Source organism: Aaosphaeria arxii (assembly GCF_010015735.1).
Source record: "Aaosphaeria arxii CBS 175.79 unplaced genomic scaffold BU24scaffold_2, whole genome shotgun sequence".
NCBI lineage: Eukaryota > Fungi > Ascomycota > Dothideomycetes > Pleosporales > Aaosphaeria > Aaosphaeria arxii.
Genome location: NW_022983475.1, coordinates 3,634,117 through 3,656,972, shown reverse-complemented (window position 1 = coordinate 3,656,972; position 22,856 = coordinate 3,634,117). Strand labels below are relative to the sequence as shown.

At 47.1% G+C, this 22,856-nt stretch overlaps 9 protein-coding genes across 9 annotated transcripts; 3 read left to right on the top strand and 6 right to left on the bottom strand.

Annotated features, from left to right (window-relative positions):
- Nucleotides 1–34: 34 nt before the first annotated feature.
- BU24DRAFT_419421 (acyl-CoA N-acyltransferase) lies at nt 35–1,024 on the top strand. Its single transcript, XM_033527213.1, has one exon. It carries the CDS (start codon nt 141–143, stop codon nt 771–773), a length of 633 nt encoding a protein of 210 aa, XP_033388150.1. The 5' UTR covers nt 35–140; the 3' UTR covers nt 774–1,024.
- Nucleotides 1,025–1,367: 343 nt separating this feature from the next.
- BU24DRAFT_341661 (uncharacterized protein) lies at nt 1,368–4,753 on the top strand (the record flags this gene model as incomplete). The annotated part of the gene is made up of 3 exons (XM_033523283.1): nt 1,368–1,868; nt 1,944–3,055; nt 3,112–4,753. The coding sequence occupies 3 exons, from the start codon at nt 1,368–1,370 to the stop codon at nt 4,751–4,753; spliced, it is 3,255 nt and encodes a 1,084-aa protein (XP_033388149.1).
- A 428-nt stretch (nt 4,754–5,181) lies between these two features.
- BU24DRAFT_419420 (uncharacterized protein) lies at nt 5,182–6,303 on the bottom strand. The gene has a single exon (XM_033527212.1). It carries the CDS (start codon nt 6,185–6,187, stop codon nt 5,342–5,344), a length of 846 nt encoding a protein of 281 aa, XP_033388148.1. The 5' UTR covers nt 6,188–6,303; the 3' UTR covers nt 5,182–5,341.
- Nucleotides 6,304–7,499: 1,196 nt separating this feature from the next.
- Nucleotides 7,500–9,889, bottom strand: BU24DRAFT_342753 (uncharacterized protein; the record flags this gene model as incomplete). The annotated part of the gene is made up of 6 exons (XM_033523329.1): nt 7,500–8,254; nt 8,310–8,596; nt 8,654–8,860; nt 8,907–9,548; nt 9,607–9,678; nt 9,762–9,889. 6 exons carry the CDS (start codon nt 9,887–9,889, stop codon nt 7,500–7,502), a joined length of 2,091 nt encoding a protein of 696 aa, XP_033388147.1.
- Nucleotides 9,890–10,033: 144 nt separating this feature from the next.
- Nucleotides 10,034–10,801, bottom strand: BU24DRAFT_419418 (uncharacterized protein). The gene is made up of 2 exons (XM_033527211.1): nt 10,388–10,801; nt 10,034–10,327 (listed from the first exon to the last, which is right to left on the bottom strand). Exons 1-2 carry the CDS (start codon nt 10,758–10,760, stop codon nt 10,149–10,151), a joined length of 552 nt encoding a protein of 183 aa, XP_033388146.1. The 5' UTR covers nt 10,761–10,801; the 3' UTR covers nt 10,034–10,148.
- Nucleotides 10,802–11,340: 539 nt separating this feature from the next.
- Nucleotides 11,341–12,452, bottom strand: BU24DRAFT_476856 (isoflavone reductase family protein; the record flags this gene model as incomplete). The annotated part of the gene is made up of 3 exons (XM_033532946.1): nt 12,372–12,452; nt 11,857–12,322; nt 11,341–11,792 (listed from the first exon to the last, which is right to left on the bottom strand). The coding sequence occupies exons 1-3, from the start codon at nt 12,402–12,404 to the stop codon at nt 11,341–11,343; spliced, it is 951 nt and encodes a 316-aa protein (XP_033388145.1). The 5' UTR covers nt 12,405–12,452.
- Nucleotides 12,453–14,191: 1,739 nt separating this feature from the next.
- BU24DRAFT_431470 (carbohydrate esterase family 12 protein) lies at nt 14,192–15,036 on the top strand (the record flags this gene model as incomplete). Its single annotated transcript, XM_033529872.1, has 3 exons — nt 14,192–14,482; nt 14,543–14,647; nt 14,695–15,036. 3 exons carry the CDS (start codon nt 14,192–14,194, stop codon nt 15,034–15,036), a joined length of 738 nt encoding a protein of 245 aa, XP_033388144.1.
- A 211-nt stretch (nt 15,037–15,247) lies between these two features.
- Nucleotides 15,248–15,656, bottom strand: BU24DRAFT_406423 (uncharacterized protein; the record flags this gene model as incomplete). The annotated part of the gene is made up of 2 exons (XM_033525766.1): nt 15,248–15,429; nt 15,515–15,656. 2 exons carry the CDS (start codon nt 15,654–15,656, stop codon nt 15,248–15,250), a joined length of 324 nt encoding a protein of 107 aa, XP_033388143.1.
- A 729-nt stretch (nt 15,657–16,385) lies between these two features.
- On the bottom strand, nt 16,386–17,941 carry BU24DRAFT_341945 (excitatory amino acid transporter 1; the record flags this gene model as incomplete). Its single annotated transcript, XM_033523295.1, has 2 exons — nt 16,386–17,608; nt 17,662–17,941. 2 exons carry the CDS (start codon nt 17,939–17,941, stop codon nt 16,386–16,388), a joined length of 1,503 nt encoding a protein of 500 aa, XP_033388142.1.
- Between the last annotated feature and the right edge of the window lie 4,915 nt (nt 17,942–22,856).

Sequence of the window (22,856 nt, the reverse complement as noted above, 5' to 3'; positions counted from 1 at the left end):
AGATAACTACCTAGGTAGTATCGATAGTTCGAGAAACGAAGAGAATCTCAGTACCAAACAATCGACAATTCAAAAACCCCAAAGGTTCCCCATCTCCAGTTCTATCCATTGTTAATTCTTCCCTTCGCGATTACAAGACCATGGATCCCAATTTTCATGTCGCGACATCTCGGCTAAATCTGTCGTATTTTCAACCTGACCTTGACGAGCACTGCGACTTCTTCCTGGCCCTTAGGAATTCCCCAGAGGTCGTCAAAGCCAATGAGGGAGTTTCGGACGCATTTCAAAGCCGCGAATTAGCTCGGAACAACATTATCTCCAACCTTGAAGGACAAGCTGAAACCGGCTTTGGGCGCTACATTGTTAGTCTTAAACCGACCGCAGGCGATGGAAACGGAGAGTTCGCATCAGAGTCACCTCAAGATCGAAAATACATTGGCATAGTTTCCCTCAAGTTGAGAAAGCATCCCAGCGGGCCCACAGTGCCGGATGTGGGCTTTTCACTATCTCGACCGTACTGGGGAAAAGGATATGCTACTGAAGCGGCGTCCGGGTTACTTGATTACTTCGCGAAAGAGAAGGGCGTGACTAAGGTTTCTGGGATCTGCAATCCTGATAATGAACAATCAAAGGCAATGTTCCGGAGGTTAGGATTCACCGATAGGGGTATCAGAAGTCTAAAGGGATTGGGAGAAGGAACAAGTGACCATGTAGTTAGAGGGCAGGTTTGGACGAGAGGAGTGACTGGAGATCTGAGCGAGTACCGATTGTAGACCAAAGTTCCGGGCCGATTCGCCTCTGCGGAAGGCAGCACATCAAAGCCTTGTGTAACCAGAACTCCGCTCACTCCTTATCAAATCCTCAATTGTTTATTCTAGCACATTACTCTCAGGGAGTAGCTCCTTACAAAGATACCTTTTACTACTAGATTAGATAGAGGATATAGCCCCTATACTTCTACCTAGTAAATAGCCTCTAGTAGCTACCTATCCTACTATATAAAAACCTTTTTCTTGTATCTTAGACAGCTCCATAGCTTATTATCTTTAATTTAACTTTAGTACTTTAATTATAACTAGCTAATTATTAATTTGTTTAATTTCTTAGGACATTAATTTATGATACCTATTATAGTATTATAAAGAGAAGAAGAATAGCAAGTAACTGCTGCTGGTAGGAGAGAAAATATGGGCAAGCATGGTGCCCGCTCCCAGCGCAGCCTATTGAATAGCGCAATACGCGATATGAGTAGGTCCCTTCCAGCGATCGCCGTCGTACGCAAGTTTTATGAACCACAGCACAGTACGGCCCTAAAGACATACGAAGCTGTTGAATACGCCTAGCAGCTATACCGGGCTGGAGAAATCATGGACGAGCTTTGCCTCCTCCAACAAGAGATCTCTGATCTCACTAATATCTTATCCTTCATCACGGAGACGGCTATAGATTTGGATGGACAGGTAAACAGTCTACACATCTCTGAGCCGCCCCGTTCTGGCAGCCGTGAACTCGACCCTGAGAAAGAGGACCTGGATATGGATGAAGCCGAACTCGAAGTCCTAGTCGCTGGTGGAGGTGCAGAAATCGATGCCATAAAACGAAACACTTTGGATCGCCTGGCTGAAGTTTTAGCTCGGTTCAAAACGGCTAAAGGCACCCGAGTACAGAAGAAGCGAAATCGTGATGCTAAACACGTTGCTAGTGTTATCATGGTGGAGGATACGGAGGCCAAGGCTGTCAAATTCCTCTGCAGCAAGAATGAAGGGCTTGATACCGTTGACATGCATTTCTTAAAAAAATTAGAGGAATTACTTCAAAACATCATATTGAATGGCAAGAGAACCCTTTTCCTTCCGTGGACGAAAACGGTATTTTCAACTATATCTAACAACGAATGGGCAGGATCACGGCCAGAGGGTGGACAAACAGAATCAGTCGACCAGGTATTTGATAAGATATTCGATCATTTACAATCCCGCGTAAAATATTACTCTGCGATAATTTGCGAAGTCATTAAAGAGGCGAAAGAAATCATTGAGCTTCCCAAGATGCTCACAGGCCAAAACCTCCAACGAGAACTCCTCCGCGTCACATCAAGGGAATGGCAAGACAACCATGGTCTCCACTTCAAATTTCTGCCTGGTGGAATAGGAGAAGAAGTTGTTTCGGATAAGGCTGTGGACTGCTTCTCTGACCTAGAAGAGGAGACTCTTGTCCAGGAGGTATACAGCGAATTTCAACATGTCTTTGGGAATGGCGTCGACCAAGTCCTACCAATCCCCACGAAGAATCTTCTAAAGAAAGTCTACCGCATTGTGCGGCATCCCCGCCAGCGACCTGCACTGAAAGGTCTTCTCAGGCAAGCGTTTCATGATGATAACCGACTATTCAAGAAGGCATGGGACTCTTTGCTGTATTTGACTCGGATGTTCTTTGCAGCTGTTACCTTCGTGGATTTTGCAACCAAGTTGAATTTCACATGCATTAGGTTTCAGCAGGTCCCAACAGTGGTAGCTTGCAGGCCTCAGAGTTCAGACAGCAGATCCCCAACTGAGGTTCTAGAGTCTCTTGGTCATTGTTTTCTAACTCAAAACTGGAGGGACTTCTTCCAAATTCCAAAAAAGATTGCGGACTTCATTGAACGATCACGCTCGAAAAGAACGGTTCATGCAGAGGTTCAGCTCATTCTCTATACCGAAGACCTTCTGCATGCGCATGAAAGCCGCACCAGTAAAGTCTTTCCTTATATTGGATGCAGTAGGAAGTGCTGTTTCTTCTGTGAGCTCTTTCGCATAGGCCATGGGACCTTCCAGGCGCGCGGCACACATCTGACCCTTTTCCCGTTATGGGCGTTACCGCGAACGTTTCCATTACAATCACTTCAGGTCTTACGTCAGTTCTCGATACTCCTCAGAGACAACTTGCGGGGCATTCTCAACATACCGTATCCTCCTCCTCACAGAGATCTGCTGCAGCAATCATCAGCAGCATTGTCCACAGCACAAGCTATACAAAGGGAAGCCCAGATATTTTCTATCAGGTCGCAGACGATGACGTATGTTCGCTCTGATTAGCTTAAGCTTAGATACACAGATACTAAAAATCTTACAGAAGAATGATGCTCGGCCCTGGCGGAGTCAGCGCTTCAGAGCATCAGATTGAGTTTCTCCCTTCATTAGAGGAACCTGGATATGCTATTCTGATGGGTGGATCCCAGAGGCGAGGAGTCGCATCTGTACCCATAGAGGAGGCCGAAACATCCAAAACCAATCACGAGAGGAGCACATTCGCGTTAGAAAAGATGGGCGAGATGCCACCTACCGAATGCCTAAGCCGAAAGGTATGCCGGCATTGTCGCAAAATCGCAACATACAAGTGCTCAGCTTGTTGGACATATTACTGCTCCAAAACTTGCCAAAGACGACACTGGATGCACCACGTCTTCACATGCAGGGTGCCAAGTCGGCCAAATGACGCTGATTTTCTCAAATGGGCCATTCGGATAGCCACAAGAGACATGAACGCTCAAAATCAAGAAGGGCTTAACAAGGCCATGCTTTATCTGCTCGCAGATGACCACGTCTGCAGCAGCTTCGGATTCAACAACTGCGAAACTGCGCGAGAGGTGCTGCACCTTGCTTGTCTCTACGGCGCCATGTTATCCAAAATCGTCCAAGCCGTTAGTGTGTTACGTGAGCATCTGGAAGCTGGCAGTCTCTACAAATTCATGGAGCAATTTTGTCAACTTGAACGACACCATGCACAAACCACCAATAGTGATGAATGTTCTTGTGTGACTTGGTTTCTAGATCGTTCATCTCCAGAATCATTTATCATCCCCAACAGGGACAAGACGACTTATGATATCTGGGTTATCGCAATGACCGATACTATTGAGTCTCTTGGCCTAAGACATCGGGTCGAAAACGGGTACAAGCTCAGTGAATCCCAGGTAGATGTTTTCAGGCTTTATCTAGCGATCCAGCCAAACATTGGGCTAATCCCTGATATATGTTCTTCGTCTTGGCTTAAGTTCGGTTTCTGTTACTGCAAGTCATTCTCAGAACGAGCGGAACTTGCTCGACAATACTTGCTACTGGGGTCATCTAGTGCAACTTTCGACGACATCGTCTCCGCGTACGAAACATCCAGTCTAGCTGGCTTAATGCGTACTAAAGGGATCGACATCTCTGAATTGGAGATTCAGGGAGTTCGGTTTCATAGGCCGCCTCCATGCGAGTACAGTGTCTACCGGCTCATGATAGGGGTTGAGCACGCATTGTCAGGGCGATTTTGTAGCTGTTTTAGGGTACATGTAGGCCGTGATTGTCACGCCTATTATGAGACGCACATGGATCGAGAATCTGATACAAACTTTGGGTTCCACCTGACAAGCAGTTGGGAAAGATGGCAGCTTTTGAATTTCTACAAACACCTATTCCATTTACCAGGCTTCGACCCTCGTTGCATGGCAGAGGCCACAGAAGATCTCGACCCTGGAAAATTGGAAACTTACCTCAATACCCTTGTTCCCGACATGAGAAGGAAAATATCAGATAGGAACCGAGCAAACATCATGTTTCCAAGGCTAAGGAATAGGCTAGGAGGTAATACCCCAGACAGACAAAATATCTCACACTTCCATCTTCCATGCAATTGCAAAGAGCATGATGTTATAGGTCCATCAGGTATCTCTCATTTGCGAGCATATGCTAGCGAAGGCAGTGGAGAAGTTTCTGGATTCCAGAGTTGAGATGACCCAATTTAAATCTGATTAAACTCGGACCATAGCTTACTTTTTGTCATGAACTTTGACAAGTGTTTGAGAATGTAGCACACTCTGCTTTGTTTGGATGCATACTCAGACCTATCTGCACACAGTGTAGCTTTGGCAGAGAACACTTTGGCAGAGCTTTGACCATGGTCTAGTCAACAATATCTACTAAAATTAGTTTTCTAGTTAGTAATGATACCTGCTGCAATCTTCACCTGCTTAGTCTCTGGATAACATAGGAAGGATAAGTCTTCACGGTAGGCTCTAAAGAGGTAGTCGGATTCAGTTTCGAAAGTAATTACTTCTATAGAAATTATAATCAAGACAATCTGATTGCGCTTGTTGGCCATCGAACTCTCTCCAAATCACAGGTACGTGAACATAGCAAACGATCAAAATATCATGGGGTCATTTTGTGGATGAACTATAAGATTATATGATTAATGGTCTATGATCGAGTTATGCTCTCTTGAAGAAGGCAAGGAAATACAGGTCGTGAAACGCCGGAAATGCAGCACAGTGAATGCAACACGCATGGTTGAGGCAAGGTTACTCGTTGCCTTCGACCTAGCATGTGTACTTCAAGTTCCAACCCAGGGGCCCAATATTCTCGGTGAAAGGAGTGGACTCCATTATCACAATGCCTTCTGTGTCTCCAGCAACAGTAGCGTAGAAGGCCAACTCCTTCTTGCAAGGCAAAGTTGTAACCAAGTGATCCATCAAGCTCGGGGACTGGGGCCAGAAAGAAATATCAGGCTGACCGACACGGTCACCGATGACATCCCTGACAGTATCATAGCTCAGTTCATCGATGTTGCCAATGAATTCATCGAATGACTTTTCTTCAGGAATGTCCAGCTGGTACCAAGTCATCATGCCCGAATTGAAGTATCCGAAGTTCGATCCTGCGAGGGGCTGGTACCATTGCAGTTCACACTCTGCGTTGTCGGTGGCGTTGATGTTGGAGAAGACGACAATCGCGTCCCGCTTGTTCGCGGCACCGGTCTCTTGAGTGATGAGGAAGGTATCCGTAAGATTGGTGTATTTCGATTCGGTGGCGTTCGGGTACACGTTGTACATTTTGGGTTCCCATTGGGTAAAGTTTGCTCCAGGTATGCATTCTGTAGCAGGAAGTGCCGTTGGTGTCGAGGATGGAATGGATGTCTGTGCCGGTGTTGCCGAAGGAGTAGAAGGAGTGACTGTAGCTGAGGGGGGATACTGAGTATCAGGGCAGAAACCTAGAGTGCACGCGTCTTGACTGCAGCAGCCCTCAAATTGAATACCAGCTCTAGACCTGCACTTGTAGAATGTCGTACTGGCGGGGCATTCCGAATGTCGTCGATCGATGACAGGCGATGCAACAGTGAAGCAGACCAGGGCAGATGCCAGGAGCATAGATGAAAGAGAAGGCATTTCGGAAGATAGCTGGAGAGATAGTAGGAGAGCTGAGAGAATGAAAAAGGTATGAGAATGGCTGTTCCTTGGTTGTAGTGGAAAGAAAGAAGTGATGCTTTGATGCTGTGATGAAATGTGATCCGCTGAGAAGACCAGTGTTTATATGTCTTGACGATCGATATGCTCCAAGACATCGACTTTGCGAGAAAGCACACCCCGGTCCGTCTATTTTGGAGAATAAACATTAAGTGGGGAGCTGAGGACGAATGAACGACCAAGAGCGCCACCGCCTCGAAATTTAGAAATTGCAAGATGACTTGCAATGCTGTGCCTGGAGGCTGGCACGATTTCAACCCAATCACAGCCTTTCGCGTTGCGGAGGACTATGCCCTGATCTGTGCATTCCACAGCAAAGCCACAACAAACCACCATTTCTCGTGCGTTGGAGCCCTAAAATGGTTAGAGTCACCTGTAAGCAACTCCTACCAATTGCGAGTAATAAGACTGTACGAAGCAATACGATGTTGAATGTTCTTCAAATTGCAGGCTTAGACTATAGGCATAGCAGACAATGCTCCTGCTTCTCACTGATTCCCTAATCCTTAACTCAGGGCCATGGCATGCATCGGTAATAGTTGAATTAAATGTAAGACATGCCGCGATTGCATCAGCACGTCATGCTGGGAGGAGTACACAGGGCTCAGTCGCGCAAAAGTAATGTTCGAATTTATCGTTGTGATGTTTATGAACTGTTATTAATGATCCCTCGACTTTCATCATTATTCGATAGTTGGGTCATGGTGAGGGTTCCAAGTCCTTGCTTGCGTATAATGTCTCTCGCGCATAGTATCGTGCGAGACGACGGATCTTTGAGGCAGGGCTAATTTATGTTTCTCCTCAGCGCTCTATAGCACACATAACAGCGTGAACCTGAAATAGCATCAATTGCGCTTGTCTACGCGACTCGTTGCTAAATAATCATTGTCAAGGGAAATAGGATTAGGATCCAATATGCTCAGATGCGGCGAACGCAGTTCGATTCTTCTCTAGCCATGCTTCTGATGTTTTGATTTGTTTACATATTTCCGGACCATAGCCACTTTTAGGCGGGCTGGCGGTTCTTTCTTGAAAGGATGACCCGCCTGAAAAAGTGGAGTCCCGAGAAGCCTGTGCGCGTGCGAGACTACAAATATGGTAGTCTTGTCAGGTTTACAAATGCGGGCAATGGGATACGATATTTGGCTGGTAGATCCTGCGTTTAGAAGAAGCGATTTCTACTGTGGGAGGAGTGGAACTATCTGGAGATCGTAACAAGTTCGCCTAGCCACATCTACGAGTGACCGCCAAAACCCATACCCTCATAGGCTTCATGCCCCCATATTCCTATATCGAAAAATTGGTCCATATCGAAGTCCATTTCGTGCATAAATGCAAATGGATCGCTGGAGCCCGAGAAAGTGTCTTCTCCTGCAGCGTCCATACCCATTGATGTCATAGGTGGCATTGAAACTCCCATAGTTCCGAATGAAGAAGGCGTCCCGGAAGCTGGAGCAGTGTGCTCATGGTTGCTGCTAGTCATTGTCTCGGGTGTCGAAAGATTGTTAGAAGAGCTGCTCAAAGATGCGTTGTCTCGACTTCCACGGGTCTTGTTACAATACCATGAGCGAGTTAGGTCCATAATCATTCGCATGGCACACCAGAAGTCATGGTGTTTCTGTATAATGCCATCGTATGTTGTGAGAAGCTGCATGCGATGACTCAGGGATTCCAAGTACAAATCGAGGCGAAGACGATCCTGTGCAGCTTTGACATCCCACTGCGCAGCTCTATTTGCATCGTTCGGGATGCAAAGCCTTGATGCAGTGATGATCACATATGGAAGGCGCATCCAGAGCGGCATAGTGAATCGATAATAGTCGCTGACAGGAACATCTAGAAGGGTATCTAGAAACCTCTTGGCAGCCTCTAAGCACTTGAAAAACGCATTCATCTGCTGTGGATCAAAGCTTGCTGCTTGTGACACTTGCTTCCCTGACCGCAGACAAACAGCGTACAATTGCAACTCACTGAAGTCATATGACATTTCTAAGACTATCTCAAGTAAGCAGCTGATTTATGAGTTTCCAGTATTGGTGATTACCTCGTAGTCCATTCGAATCTGTCTCTCCATTTTCTCGCTTCCACTCCTCTAACTGCGTACTCAGATAGCGGAGGTTCATCGCAATACGGGAGTCGCCAATTGGTAGATCGAGTGCCTCTTCTGAGTGTAGAGCATCGTACATTTGATCGTCAATGCGCCGAAGCGATAGAATGCGATGTAAGCATTCATCCGAAGGGTATTCAAGGTCGCGTCTCAGTCTCTTGCAAGACTCGGCCATATAGTCGCTGTATTTCAAGAAGTGCGGCTTGAGCATTCCCATCGCAACTCTATATCTCAGAATCAGCCCCTCATGCTAGACACCGATCTTGCCCAACTCTACTTACGTGGATGAAAGATAGTAAAGTCCAAGGAGAGATCGCTGCCGTTCTCTCTGTACTTCATCTGATGGGAGTGGGGGCACAATCCGTCCAGGAAGTTCGATTGGCATTCGTTTGCTTTTCTGATGTAGGCCAATATCTAGCGCGAGACCAATAGTGAGCTGCAAGAGTGAGAATATCTGCTGCGTTTTATGACTGAAGATGAAATGATACCTTTGAATGTGAGTAGAGAAAGACATAATAAGGCCAAATCACGTACCACGCAAGGTACACTAAGAGACTCTGCACCAGTGAGAGCGTTCGGCGAGGATGTATAATGGTACGGTTCGCAAGCTCGGAACGGTAGGCCTCATCAAGGGCCATCTGACGCTTGTGGTCCTTTGGAGTTGATACCAACATGATCGCGTGAAACAACATCGGCTTAGTGGCACTTAATTCAAAGGCAGTCGTCGTTGGGGCAATCGGCATGAACGGGAATGAATCAGACATAGTTCGAAATTCGTTCAGCAATGTGTCCGCTTCACCAGTAGAGAGCAGCTGCCTTAGTATTTCATTGCTAATAGGTGCTTCATTTCGAGATGAAGACTGAAACATGTTATCTGGCGGACGACTCGAATCTGTATCGTTGCTAAAGGAATGGATGAGCCTTAATCGTTCGATGAGTTGATTGGCAGGGTCAGCATCCTTTTCAGGTCGAGTATCTTCTTTCTCAGGCTCATTATTATCCACAGAAAATGAGGATGGAAATGGGACCCAGCTGCCAGGAAATATTCCTGGTTTTGGGTGCTGTCCGGCTGGTGGGTTCGTTGTCAAGTCAGACACATCTATTGGTCTTTCAGAATCCCTCTTGCCCAGACTCGCGACAAGACCATCTATCTTTTGTTCGACTTGTGAGATTCGTCTGATTATGAGTCAATAACTTCAATCATGCTGTTCACAGCTAGTTTCCTATTACTCACGATGGCCCGCGAACCCGTTTCGTACGCCGTGGCGCTTCAGCCCATTGGCAGTCACGTTTTGCAGAAAAACATCTTCAATGATCAGGTCAGCAGGGAAAGGGCTAACAGGTATGGGAATACTCGTTCCCAATCATTTTTAGAAATTTCCACCTTACCTTCGACACGTGCCTGGTCGTTCACTGGGAAGACATTTTGTCTTCAGGCTACGACATCGCTGGCAAGCCTGCACAGTTCTGATCTGGCCAGTCGCCCGCTCAAGGTTCGGCGCTTCAGTCTCTTCCATACCCGTAGTCGTCTTGCAGAATACAAGGATTGTATGATGTTGTTGAAAGATGACGGGTGTACTGATGACGGATCGGATGTTAAATATTCAGCCGGGTCCGGCGCTATGCCTATCACGGTAGGATCTATTCAATGGTGATTGAAGGCTGGAACTAAATTTTGTCCCGAACTATAATATATTTTGGCAATTGCCAGCTTGTTTGCTAATAGAACCTGGAGATGCGATGTATATCATTTGAGATCTGTCATGTTTCTTTCCCTTACATGAGATTGACCTCCATTTTTGACGCTAGTCGCCATCCATATATTACTGTTGCCAAAATGGTGACCAGGTTTAGATGGATGCTCATGGCGTGCGCTCGAGAAAATTCTCGTCCCAGTTTCTGCATGTCGTTGCTTACTACTTCTTCGTTGATTTTATGCACTCTGTCTCGCGTCTCTGTGCCCATGGTTAGCAGGTGGTGCTTCAAGGTAACCAACTAGCTTCAATTCGGCTTACCTTGGTGGATTCTTTGAACCATAAGGCTTTGGGTCCTCGGACCGTAAACACACATGTTCATGGCAGCTGTCGCCCCGGCCAGAGCCAGTGGAATCCAATTCCACTTCGTCTTTAGGAAAGACATCGGTCCATGTGGTGGCTGTGTTAAAATCGTGAGGACAATAAGCAGCGATTGGCCTTGAAAATAGATTGGAAAGATTCGCTTCTGAAGGGTAGTGAATGCTGTACGGGGAAGTGCCTGGAAACAGACTTTCGTCATGACAAATGACTGGTAGAGTTGGCTTCCTAGCAAAGTCGAATAGGCAAGGAGATGGAATGGTGCAAGGTTCGGGACGTGGTTCCATAACGATCCAATAGGTTCCATGCGGGCCATCGTGAGCAATTGTATGGATGAAACTTTGAAGATCTTTTGTTATGCGGCTTCAAAACACTTCGCAAACGGTTCAGCGCTTTGCATGAATATTTGTACCTCAATTGCCCTCGGCACGGAGCTCAAGTGCGATCCGATCCGACTCAATCTTATCGGAACGGGTACACGGTCGCTTGTTCTTTACACCTAGACAGTTGTGAAGAAGTATTGAAGATCTAGCGAAAGTAATTCGACAATCACGAATTGGCGAATATGATATGTATCTGGAAGTTGTCTCATGCCCAGGAAATCACCCGAAGGAGACGCAAAGATTGTATATATATGACATTGATTAGTCTAGGGTAATAAAGTTCAAGAACACTTACTATATCATGCAACTTTGTTCCCTCCAGTTGTCGCTCAGTTCCCCGTGACCAGCTCCTCATGATCAATCAACTACCTGATACTTAAGAGGGAAGAGGCGATGACCACGATATCTCGGTTTGCACAGAGCATGATTATTCAACTTTTGCAAAAATCTTCATTATCATGGACTCATTGATCAGGAATATGAATTGTAATACTGAGGTTGCAAATAGAGCTGCTACTGCAGCTGGGGTCTAACCACCCTTGCAACTTCTTCCCTCAAGTCTACCTCCCCATATGTAATGCCGAGTTTCTCATTGTCTACTTTTGTAAACACCTGTAGGCCCCCAAAGAATGGCGTCATGAGGCTCTCTACGAATTCTTTTCGCCCATATACGCCTTTTGCTATATTCTCTACCGCGTTACTTCGTACTGTCTGTGTCGAGTACGAATTCCTCATCCATGACGCTCCGGATTCCTTTTCAATGACTTGAAGGATCTCTTGTTGAGTAAGCACACCGTCTGCCACGTGATAGAATCGATTGGATATAAGAGAAGGGTTTGCGAAGAGCGATATGATGACTTTGGAGATGGTAGAAAGAGTGGATGCCGGGAAGGGATTGATGCCATTATCTGGGAGCATTGCGGTACGAGCGGCGAAATCAAAGCCAAGGATTCCGGTTTTGAAGCCTACACTCAGTAAATAAGACATCTGTCATCAACGGTGGTAGTACAAGTTAACAGGAAGACTTACCATTCTCGAAGATGACTCCTGGATAAACCACTGCAAATCTTATCTTTCCCTCCGCTGCACGGCACAGAAGGTAGTTATGGCTCACACGTTTTGGTGCTAGAACAATATCGGTTGGTAATGTAGGCCCATGCCTATCAACTGTGCTTCCCATAATCCCAGCTGTGTCCAATGCCCACTCTGAAGGAATGAAGTACTTCACACCAGCATCGATGGCAGCATTGACAAGCGCAATATGCTTTGTGTCTAGACCGTTTCCTGGCAGAAAGCTTGTGAACACGATGACGGCATCTTGACCACGGAGGTAATCTGCAAGAGACTTTTGGTCGGTGTAGTCCACTTGGTGGATAGATGAGAGCCCTTGTGGGAGACCAGAATAGGTGGATAAGGGATTTCGAAGGAGCAACCTGATGTTGTAGTTGCCTGTGGCGATGACTTTTTCCAACAATGGAAGGCCAACTTTCCCTGTCTGCGGCAGTTCAGTGGGTGAAGTAGTGGTTAACATAGGAACTCCTTACCCCAACCCAAACAATGTTCTTCAAAGAACTCATAATGTCTAATGGCAGAGATATGCGTCAAATGGAAGTGGCAAATTGATCCGTCGAGCGTTTTTGCCGGATCGGAAGAAAGAAGATGCTTTAAAGAAGACACTGTAATGAAGTCACCTTTCTCATTCAGGTATTGTTTCCGAAACAGTAGCTTCATAGATTCTGACCATTAGAATGTTGAGTAATACAATATTACAAGATGATGAAGAAGTCTTGGCAGATATATTCATCAGTAATCATTGCGCTTACGATCACTTTGTGAAACCAACAAATGTCTATCACTGCAATTCTTCTCCATCTTACTGGTCTTTTTAGTCCGCATCACTCACGTAATTCTGGGCACAAATGTAATGCGGAGTTCATTGTGGCTGAACAAGCTGCCATCTTTCAATTCGTGAATAGCCCACCATCTTAGTATTTCGATCTAAGAAAATCGTAGTTGCCTAGAAAATCTCAGCAGTGACACTTTCGCTGGTTGCATGGTGCTAATAGAAACCTTAGCATACATATCGATCGTAAGAAATAGAAAAGGCTATTATGAGGAACGTATCATCACTGCCTCCTAGCAATGCCCTGTAGAAACTTGAGTGGACTGTTTCGGAGTGCAGATTAGCAATGGAACCATGAAGAAGAGAATGAAAAATCTTCGCAACAATGAACAAATTCATGATAATTTTATTCTCTTCTGCTTCAAATGATTACTACATTGCTATCGTAGAGTTAGCATTTCGAAATCGCCTCTTCTACCTGCAGATTCAGTAACTTGGAAATAGACAATACAAAATTGTGCGGGGGGCGCCCTATTAATGTAAAATGCACCTTACTTTCTGCGATCATATGTGGAAACTAACAATGTCGCATGCAGAACTGTCCAATGCCTCGACGAATATTTTTTAGACAGGCACATGCTTGATAAATTGTTCAATCTTCGTGGAAACAAAAAATATTGTACAAACTCAAAACATTATAGTATTCCGTGCAGGGCACGAAATGGTACATCCTATCTTGCCCATTTGGCCTCAATAAGATTCCATCCTCGATTACTTGTCTCCCAGCACTATTGTTGAGATCGCACCGCTTATGAGACCTGTAACAAATTCATTTAGAGGTTCAGAGATCGGTGTATGGCAGAGCTTTTCGGTTTTGTTTTCTGTTTGAATTATTCCGCTTTTGACTCCAAATTTGTGCTTCCACGATATGCACGTCCCTTGTTCGTCCAAGGAAAAATTGGGCTTTCTATGTTGGCTGCAATTCCCCGAAGTTACCTACACGCTTTGAGGAGCATTGAAGTTCAAATATCAGGGATTACCTTAGGACAAGGTCGCCTTCGGTGTAGTGTTGTTGCGATGCCTGTCGATCTTTAATATATTCTCCGCAAGTTCACATCCGCCCCGCCCCAACTACCCCGAGTATTTTCGCCATCTGGACCTAGAATCACTACATGAAAGGGCCAACCCACTGCGGATGGGCGAGGACCATAAGCAATATATCTATCGTCCTTGATCGTGATTGGTCCTGAGGAGACTGAATATTTTCTCTCCAATCGTAATGGCGCTAAAGAATCGCGAAATGAGTAGCACATGACGGAGAATATGTGTTGCGTTGCTTAGTATGGGTCTTCATAGCAAGCCGACTTTATAGATTTCTCCGGCTTAATTTGCACGCAATTTGATATCGACCCGTATTCTCCCATTAAGTTCATTATAGATATAGTTCTGCCCCATTTTTCTGTCACCGTACTCTTGCAGATTCCCAACCCTTCAAACGTTCAGATAACTCAAAAGCAAACAATGCGCTTCTATCTCCTGTCAGTCCTCGCGTCCTTGGCAGCTGCCTCGCCTTTGGCTGTACAGGCGGACCGACCAGTGTATTGGTTATTGGCAGGTGACTCCACTACAGCACCAAATGGAGGTTGGGGCGATGGGTACCTAGCAACAACTGTAGCTTCAGGCTCGTCGGGACACAATTATGGTCATTCGGGAGCAACGACAGCGTCTTTCCGCGCAGGGGGAGACTGGGGCAAGGTGATCAACGACATAAAAAAATACAAGGAAAAGTATGATGTCTGGGTCACGATTCAGGTACGATGATTGTTCAGTATGGGCTGTGAACACTCAATCGAGACTGACGTTTCTGAATAGTTTGGACACAACGATCAAAAGGAAACATCTGGCGTGACTCTTGACGCCTACAAAACCAACTTGAAGAAGTTTGCTGATGAGGCCAAGAGTGCTGGTGCAACCCCAGTAATGCATCCATCCTTCTAGATCATTCCAGTAGCTAATGTAACCAGGTTCTACTCACACCACTTACCCGCCGCACTTTCTCCAATGGCAAAGTGATTCAGAACCTAGCCGAACAGCGCACTGCCACGATATCCGTTGCACAATCAAACTCAATCAAATTTGCTGATCTGAATATTGCTTCTGAGAACTACGTCAACGCCATTGGTAAAGATGCAGCTAGCAAATACAACCTGGCTAGCAACGATTGGACCCATCTAAATGAACGAGGTGGTGTTGTGTTTGCCAGAATAGTAAGCGACATAATATTGGAAAAGTATCCTGAGTTGGATAGTGTAGTTAAGAAGGATCCGACACTCAGCCAAACCATCAAGAGTGGAAAGCCAGCATAATTGTAGGGAGACCCTCTATACTCCGTATAGAACAATGAACACACCCCATCTGAACTTCTGAACAATTTGACCCACAGCCTTGTAATTTGATCACCAGGGGCGACTTGATCGACCCTGATGCTGGACGCCAATGTTTCCTGCGTGCAAAGCATCTAGGATGTTGCTGATCCAGAAATCTGCAGGCGGTCCAAATTCTCAATCCTCCGCTTCATTAGTGGAGTTGGCGAATCATGACATTCTCCTGCGGCACAGTTCCACTGAAGACAAGAGTGTGAGTATGTATATCTGTACGAATCATCGCAACGGAAGACAGCTTTTCGACATTGACTTGTGCATTGGCAGCCGTAGAAGGGTATGTTGCAAGACCAGCACGAACCACCATCACCGCCAGTGCTACAGTAGGCTTTCAATAGATCATCGACAGGATACTCTACAACGAAATCAACGTTTGGCCTGAGTTATTAGGGTAAGAACTTACGAATATCCTCTGTGATCTGGTGAAAACAGTACAGTTGGCCGACATTGCAGGCTCCAGTTTGAGAAGACAGTGCAAGATCCTCTGCGTGAGAGTTGAAAACAAAGAGGAAAATGATTGACAATGCTAGATAAAAGGAAGGCATGTTTGTATCTTTGAGCGTTATTCGCACTGATGGAAGCTTGTACGGAGTAGGAGCGGATGATGCTTCAAATATTGGCGACTCCTGGCAACCCATCATATTTATGTCGACATAGACCATGAATATTTGCGGAATCACAGAGAACCTAGACTTCTTTTAGTTCTTCCGGTCAGTCAATGCAGCTTCCCTTCAATATTCTAGTGCAATGATGACTGCTACACAAGTTACGGGTTTCTACGGTGTCACATAGCCTAGCCCAAGACCTGTGTTACACTTAGCCCGAGGCTGGTGTTGCTCAAAGAGATGCTGTGCTTCTTTGGTTGATGGTCATGATGCACTCCTTACAGAATCCGGGGTACGTGCTTGGCTGGAGGTGGCAAGACCGGAGTACTGGGGCAAACTTTCCTCTTTCAAACTACAATGCAAGACATCCGTCGCATAACCAAAATTGAGCAACTGGGCAGATGTAACTGTACAGCTTCTTGAAGTTCTTTTTGTAACCGATTCTAAAAGGAATCGCTCTGCCAAATGTCGGCATCGTTTCGATATCTCATCAATACTTATTCTCAAGGAGAGCTTTTCGTGTGGGGTCTCAATAAGTTAAATTGACTACCTGCAATAGCTTACTTTATTCACAGTATGTAGCTCAAAGACCGATCCGAGATAAATAAGAGTGGCTACTAGACAAGAACAAAGGCAGCGAGAGAAGACTATCTAGCGGGTTGTGGAACTTCAAATTCTCCTGATCTCCTCATGACTTTGCCTTCGCTCCGTTGTTGAGAATCGACCGTCTGCAACGTTGCCTTGAGCGGAGTGGCTAGCCGTTCGTGACTCTGTATAATGGACTGTACCATCCTGATCTTCATCATCGGTGATCTTCGTGATCTTCTGCATGATGACGGCTGCGAAAGTGTCGGCGCTGACGTTGACAGCCGTCCTGAAGCGATCCAGGAACCAATCGATCGCGACGACGACGGCGTACATTCCGGTGATTGGCACATTGACTGAAGTAGCAATCATAACGGTGAGAACCAAACTTGAGGACGGGATCGGAGTTGTACCAATTGAGGCGAGGGTCGAAAGCAAGCAAACAACGATGTAGTTGGCGGCGTTGAGGGTTATGCCTTGTGTGGCGGCGAGGAAAACAACCACAATGGGGAAGTAGATGGCGGTTCCGTCCATGTTTATCAAACAACCGAGAGGTACACAGAACTTAGCGATCGTAACAGGGACGCCACGCTCTAACACGCATCGCATGGTGACTGGAAGAGTAGCAGCACTTGATGCTGTTCCCCATGCGGTGATCCAGGCTGGTGAGTTCTTTAGCCAGAAAGTGTAGGGATTTTGCCGGACGATGACGAAGAATATCAAAGGAATAATGATAAACAGGTGAAGCACCATTCCGACTAGAGTTCCTCCAATGAGTATGCCCAGATTACGGCCAATCTCAGCGATGTCCAGGCGGAATAGATTGGGCAGAATGAGATGGAAAACACCGACTGGCGCCCAATATATGAGCTGTGTGATGACCCTCATGATGATCTGCTCAATTTCAATGACTGCCTTCAGAAGCGCCGAATTGGCGTCACGAATACAGTAGCCAATGACGATGGAAGTCATGAGGACAGCTAAAAGAGCGTCGGTCGCGAGGGCGTTGACAATGTTCTGAGGCACAAATGAATGAAACATGTCCACGACAACGTCATGAATCGCGACGTCCTTTCTTTCATCGATGGTTTCCTGGTCGTCATCCTTCACTTTAAGGGCATCTTCGCCTACCACCACCATGAGCTTAGACCAAACCAAACCGACCAAAATGCAACTATGCATGACAGCAATCAGAGTTGTGATGACATAGTATCCAACTGTCCATTGGGCGAGCCTCTTTCCATCTTTGGACATCTCACGAAGTCTCTGGATGGCAAGTATCATCGCAGTGACTATCATGGGGAGGACTAGTGATCGTTAGAACGTCTTTGATTAATAGCTTGATGGTCATTTGACTTACCAACAGCACGCAATGCTCTAAGCCACATAGTACCAGGAATTGCGATGAGCTCAATTGCTGCTTCGGGCACCTCATCAACAGTTGTTGAGACCGCCAGACCGATAGCAATGGCGAGGACAGCAGCAATGATGATTTGCCATACCGACCCTGGCTTTAGGACCCTTTCCTTCCACGTAAGTTTCTTCGTCTCGCCATCCTCTATGGTCGTATGAGGGGAGAGAGCTTCGGGGTCACTCCTAGGTGAACTTGCTCGGAGTTCGTCGACCTTTTTCTCGTCCATTGTGATGTGCGCAACGACCACAAGCAAATGATGAGACAGGGATTGCCAGGTTCAATGGCCAGCGGTAACCAAGAGGGTCAATGATTGACAAGAGTACCAGTGCCGTGGAAATTGAGAGGAACCTTGAGATCTAAAATGTTGTAAAGGGAACAAGGGATTTTATATTGTCTGCGTCTCCCGGACCATCGATTCGGGCCTTGCTACCCCAAACAACTACATCTCCAGATAACGAATTTCCCAGAACTCGGTTTCTACTCGTTTGCCCAGTTCTCCAGATACGTCCCATCGCCTATGCCGACGGAGTCCGTCCTTGGAGTTGTTGGCATCTTGAACGTTAAAGGAAGGACCTTCATTCTCCTGTTCCGAATACCCGAGAGGTTGAGGCTTGACTGAGGCTTGACGTTCAGTGCCACGTGCTTGGCCCCGGCCAAGTCTTACGCCTCTTCTGATAGAAGGACCTCCCCTCAAACATGCTGGCATGATTGGTCTGATTCTGAGCAATGGTCGCGTGTTGTTTGTTGGACGAGACTTGAGGGGTGGAGCGGGCAAGAATGTGTTGATGATCACGAGTGTAAGATAGAACGACAAGAGGCCCCGAGAAGCCAAGAGAGCGGCGGGGCGCTTGGGCACTCTACATCCAAATGCCACCTACATCAGCGAAGGATTGAGAAATGTAGAAGAGCACTAGAAAACTTCATTTACCAAGAATTCGTGTGGCAATGTCTCATTATCTCTGCTCGATAGGAGATGGTGAACGGACCCTGCCCCGCATCAATTCCCCCAGACCTCGTATTCTTGTGGACAAATAGTGGTTTCCGTCACCTTATCATGTTTTGGATCACCTCAACAACGACTTTCTAAATTTTAATGTCTTTTTGATTAATTGGGGATTGAGATACGGAAGTACTGATGCTGATTCCAGACTGGTGAACTTCGGCAGAAGAGATTCAACCTCCCAGCCGGGAGCTAACGAGAAAAGGCGCCGAACAACAACTAGGCATTCACCAGCCACATTGATTTTTCCAAGAGAATTGAACAAGAATGCTAAGAGTATGTAATTAGATAATAGAGATCGATGTTGCACCGCTTTGACGTGCTATGAAAATGCGCGGGCAATACGCCTCAGTTATACCCATGTCCATCGTAACCACCGGAGTGCCATCGATTATTAGCTTGCGCGGGTTTCTGTGGTGTCCTACTCTCATCAACGCTCCAACCTGATGTTTGACTGGAATTTGGTGTTCCGCCATGCGGGTAAGCACCATAAATTGTCGAATTCTGTGGCGTACTGCTCGCGTACTGTGACGATTGCAGTGAAGTCTGGGACGATGTTTGTGATGAATGCCCAGCATATGGCCCATACACATTCATAGAGCTCATATGTGAATGCTGTTGTTGTGGCGGGTGGGGTTGCGCATTGAGTTGGCTTGATGGTTGTGCAGTGTGGTACTGTGATTGGGGACGTGGATTATACGGAGACTGTGTGTACTGAGATGTCGATTGCGGTGGTGGATAGTATTGATTTCCCATCTGCACATTCTGAGCACCCTGCATGCCGAAACCAGATTGGCTTTGCGGATGCTGCATCGGTGTCAAGGATGAGCCAGGCATTGAGGAACTACGGTCAAGAGAGTCTTGCTGATTCGGGCTTGTAAGGACTGGAGGAGATTGGCCGGAATACGAGGAATTCCTGGGATTATGCAGTTCGGGCTGGGATTGATTGAACCTTTGCGGCACAGGTCGCCTGCTAAGACCTGTGTAGGGAGGGTGTTGGCCTGGAGGAGTTTGAACTCCACTAGCAGAAGTTCGATAAGGCAAATAGCCGCTCTGACCCTGTGGGTGGGGATGCTGCTCGGGCCCGGGAAACGCCTGGAAAGATTGGCGATTTCCTGCGGGTTGTTGACTATGAGAATGCCCATATTGAGCTTGGTTGGAAGCCTGACTGGGATGTTGAGGCATAGGGATCGGAGGATGTCCACCAACAAGACCAGGCGAAACGCCCTTTCTTCTGACTGTCCTAAATCGTTTTACACTGGGATTGCGCTTCACGCGTGCCATAGCCTCGTTCAAGAGTTTTTCGATCTTAACCTCTTCTGTAATGTCGTCTTCGAGATTTAGATCAGTGACGCTTCCTTGGCTTTCGCCATCCAGTGCTTGATGGTCGTCGCCCTCCCACGTTTCTTCCTCGTCCTCATCTTCTTCCTCATCATCTTCATCATCATCTTGCTCGGTATTATCCTCGTCATCAGAATTATACCCATCAGGTTGCGCAATCTTGAGAGCTTCGATAGGCAGCCCCAGTAGCGGATGGCGGCAATAAATATTTGCACCAGACTTGAGCAATGAGTCTACGCTTCCACTCTGGCGGTAGTAGCAGGATTCGACAAGAGCTTCATCCAGCATTTGCTCAGGTGGGCCCATCGATAGGAATCGATCAAGCACGCCCTTGTTTCCTCGGATGGCGGCTGCAGTAATCGCATTGGTGTATCTTCCTCCCTTTAATCGGAAGTCTGCCCCGTGATCAAGGAGTTTATTCACAACGTCAAGCTTGTCGGCATAAGCTGCAGCTTGAAGTGCAGTATAGTACTTTCCACCTTTTAGCGATGTGCTTGCCCCATGTGCCAGCAGATACTCGACAAGTTCAAGGTCAGCTTTGATTGAACCAGCCTGAAGCGCATTGCCGTACTTGCCTCCGACGGCATTTATATCCGCGCCGCTGTCGAGAACGGAGTCCAAACAATCCAGATTGTTGCCATACGCGGCCGCTTGCACAACGGACCCGAACAGTCCTCCTTGAATGTTACTGTTCGCACCGGAGTCTATCAGGTGCTGAATGCATTCGTGGTTGTGGCGCTTGGAAGCTGCTGCAAGCAGAGCATGCCCATGGAGCCCACCAAAGGCGTTGACATCGGCACCACGTTCGAGCAAAAGACCAAGAATGTCTCTGTGTCCTGCCGCCGCGGCTGCTTGGAGTGGGAACCCGTACTTTCCGTTGCCGCCAGGCCAGTCAATGGTCGCGTCGTGATCCAAAAGATAGGTGACGATGTCGACGTCTCCGCCGAAAGAAGCAGCCTGTACCGCTGTCCCGTACTCGCCTCCAGTGAGGTTAATATCTCCCTCTGCTTCACGCAGGAGCTGGACAGTATCAAGATCCCCTTTGAATGCTGCAGCTTGCAATGCAGTAGCGTACGGGCCACCTATTGCATTGACTTCAGCTCCCGCCTTAAGCAATGTTTCGCAGCACGGTTTGTCCCCTTCGCTGGCGGCAGCATGAAGGGCTGATCCGTACTTGTCACTAATGATACTAATGTCGGCTTTTCGAGAAAGCAGAGTCTCAATCCCGTCGTTGTCGCAAGCGAACGCGCATTGTATCAGTGCCGTTGTGCCTCTATCGCAACGTGCGTTGATATCCGCGCCATGGTCGATGATGGATTCCAAGTCAGAGGATTGGAGGGTGGAACCTGCTGCGACTATTACAGGCATGTTGTCTTCACCCCCGCGAACATTGACGTTAGCGCCATTATCTAGCAAGATCTGTACAGTATTGCTATCGCTTTCATCAATCGCCGCAATGATGGCGTATTTGAAATGCCCTCCATAGGCGTTAACATCGGCGCCCTTCTCCAGAAGCAACCGTATCGTTTGCTCGTCCCCAGTGTAGCAGGCGGCCTGGAGAGGATTGCCATAATAACCGACTGGCTCTGTGTTGACTTCAGCACCATGATCAATAAGAAGTCGTACGTTATCGACGTCGCCAAAAAGCGCAGCGGCCTGAAGCGCCGTGCCGTATTCGCCTCCGCGTTTGCGAGCATCAGCACCTTTCTCGAGTAGCGCGAGTAAAATGCTATACGTTCCATCATAAGCAGCCGCTGTAAGGGCAGTTCCATATCTGTACATATATGTCAGTGGATGTGATATTGTTGATTAGGATGATAACTTACTCAGCTCCCTCTGCGTTTGGATCAGCACCGAACTCGAGAAGTAGCTTGACAGTATCCTCATGTTCATGATCAGCCGCGCGATACAGTGCAGTGTTGAGCTGCTCTTGTTGTATGCCTCGGGGGAAAAGAAGCTGGAGGACTTCGTCACGTCCAAAGTCAGCTGCTAACATGAAGGCCTTCTGGTGCCTGAGAGTTGGCGTTCTGTCCAGTATGGTTTTCACTACGGCAGCCTTTCCATTCTGTGACGCGGCTTGCAAAGCCTGCTCAAGGACTGTTATCCGAGCCTCTCGTTGCACCAGAGCTTCTACAACACCGACATGACCATATGTTGCTGCAGCTGTGAGAAAGGACCCATACGTCTCCATGCTCTTATTTGGACTCCAACCTCGAGATATGAGCAGTTTGGCAACGTCTGCATGACCCCTGCGAGCAGCTGCCCCGAGCGCGCTTCCATACATGTAGTCGATGTCAGGATCGATCTCTGCATTATGCTCGAGCAATAATTGCACGCTTTCGACAGAACCGGTGTATGCAGCTATGTTGAGCGCATTCTTGTGCCAGCCGCCAATGAGATTTACCTTCGCCCCACGTTCTAAAAGAAACTTGACAACTTCAATATGCCCTTCTTCAACCGCGGCATACAATGCGGTGCCAAAATCAGTTGATAAGGAGTCAATATCTGCGCTTCTTTCCAGGAGGCATTCCACGATGTCTTTGTGGCCTGAAGAGGCAGCGGGGTACAGTGCGGAAGCATCGCCAGTGATGGATACGAAGTTTGGGTCTGCCCCTGCGCCCAAGAGCATCTGAACAATCTCGAAATCTCCGTTCATGCAAGCGTAGTAGAGCGGCTGGAATCCTCGCGAGTCCTCGTGGTCAACGTTGTGGCGCCACCCGTTGTTCAACAGGTAATCTACAAATGCAGCGAAACCCGTTATAGCGCCTACATGGAGGATGGACACATTACTGAGGTCATC

What these genes read in the sequence shown, in the direction of transcription:
- BU24DRAFT_419421 (XM_033527213.1), top strand. Translation starts at nt 141, where the DNA reads ATGGATCCCAATTTTCATGTCGCGACATCTCGGCTAAATCTGTCGTAT.
- BU24DRAFT_419420 (XM_033527212.1), bottom strand. Translation starts at nt 6,187, where the DNA reads ATGCCTTCTCTTTCATCTATGCTCCTGGCATCTGCCCTGGTCTGCTTC.
- BU24DRAFT_419418 (XM_033527211.1), bottom strand. Translation starts at nt 10,760, where the DNA reads ATGGCCCGCATGGAACCTATTGGATCGTTATGGAACCACGTCCCGAAC. An exon ending in GGTTCAAAGAATCCACCAAG is followed by an intron (nt 10,328 to 10,387) that starts GTAAGCCGAATT and finishes CCATGGGCACAG; the next exon opens with AGACGCGAGACAGAGTGCAT.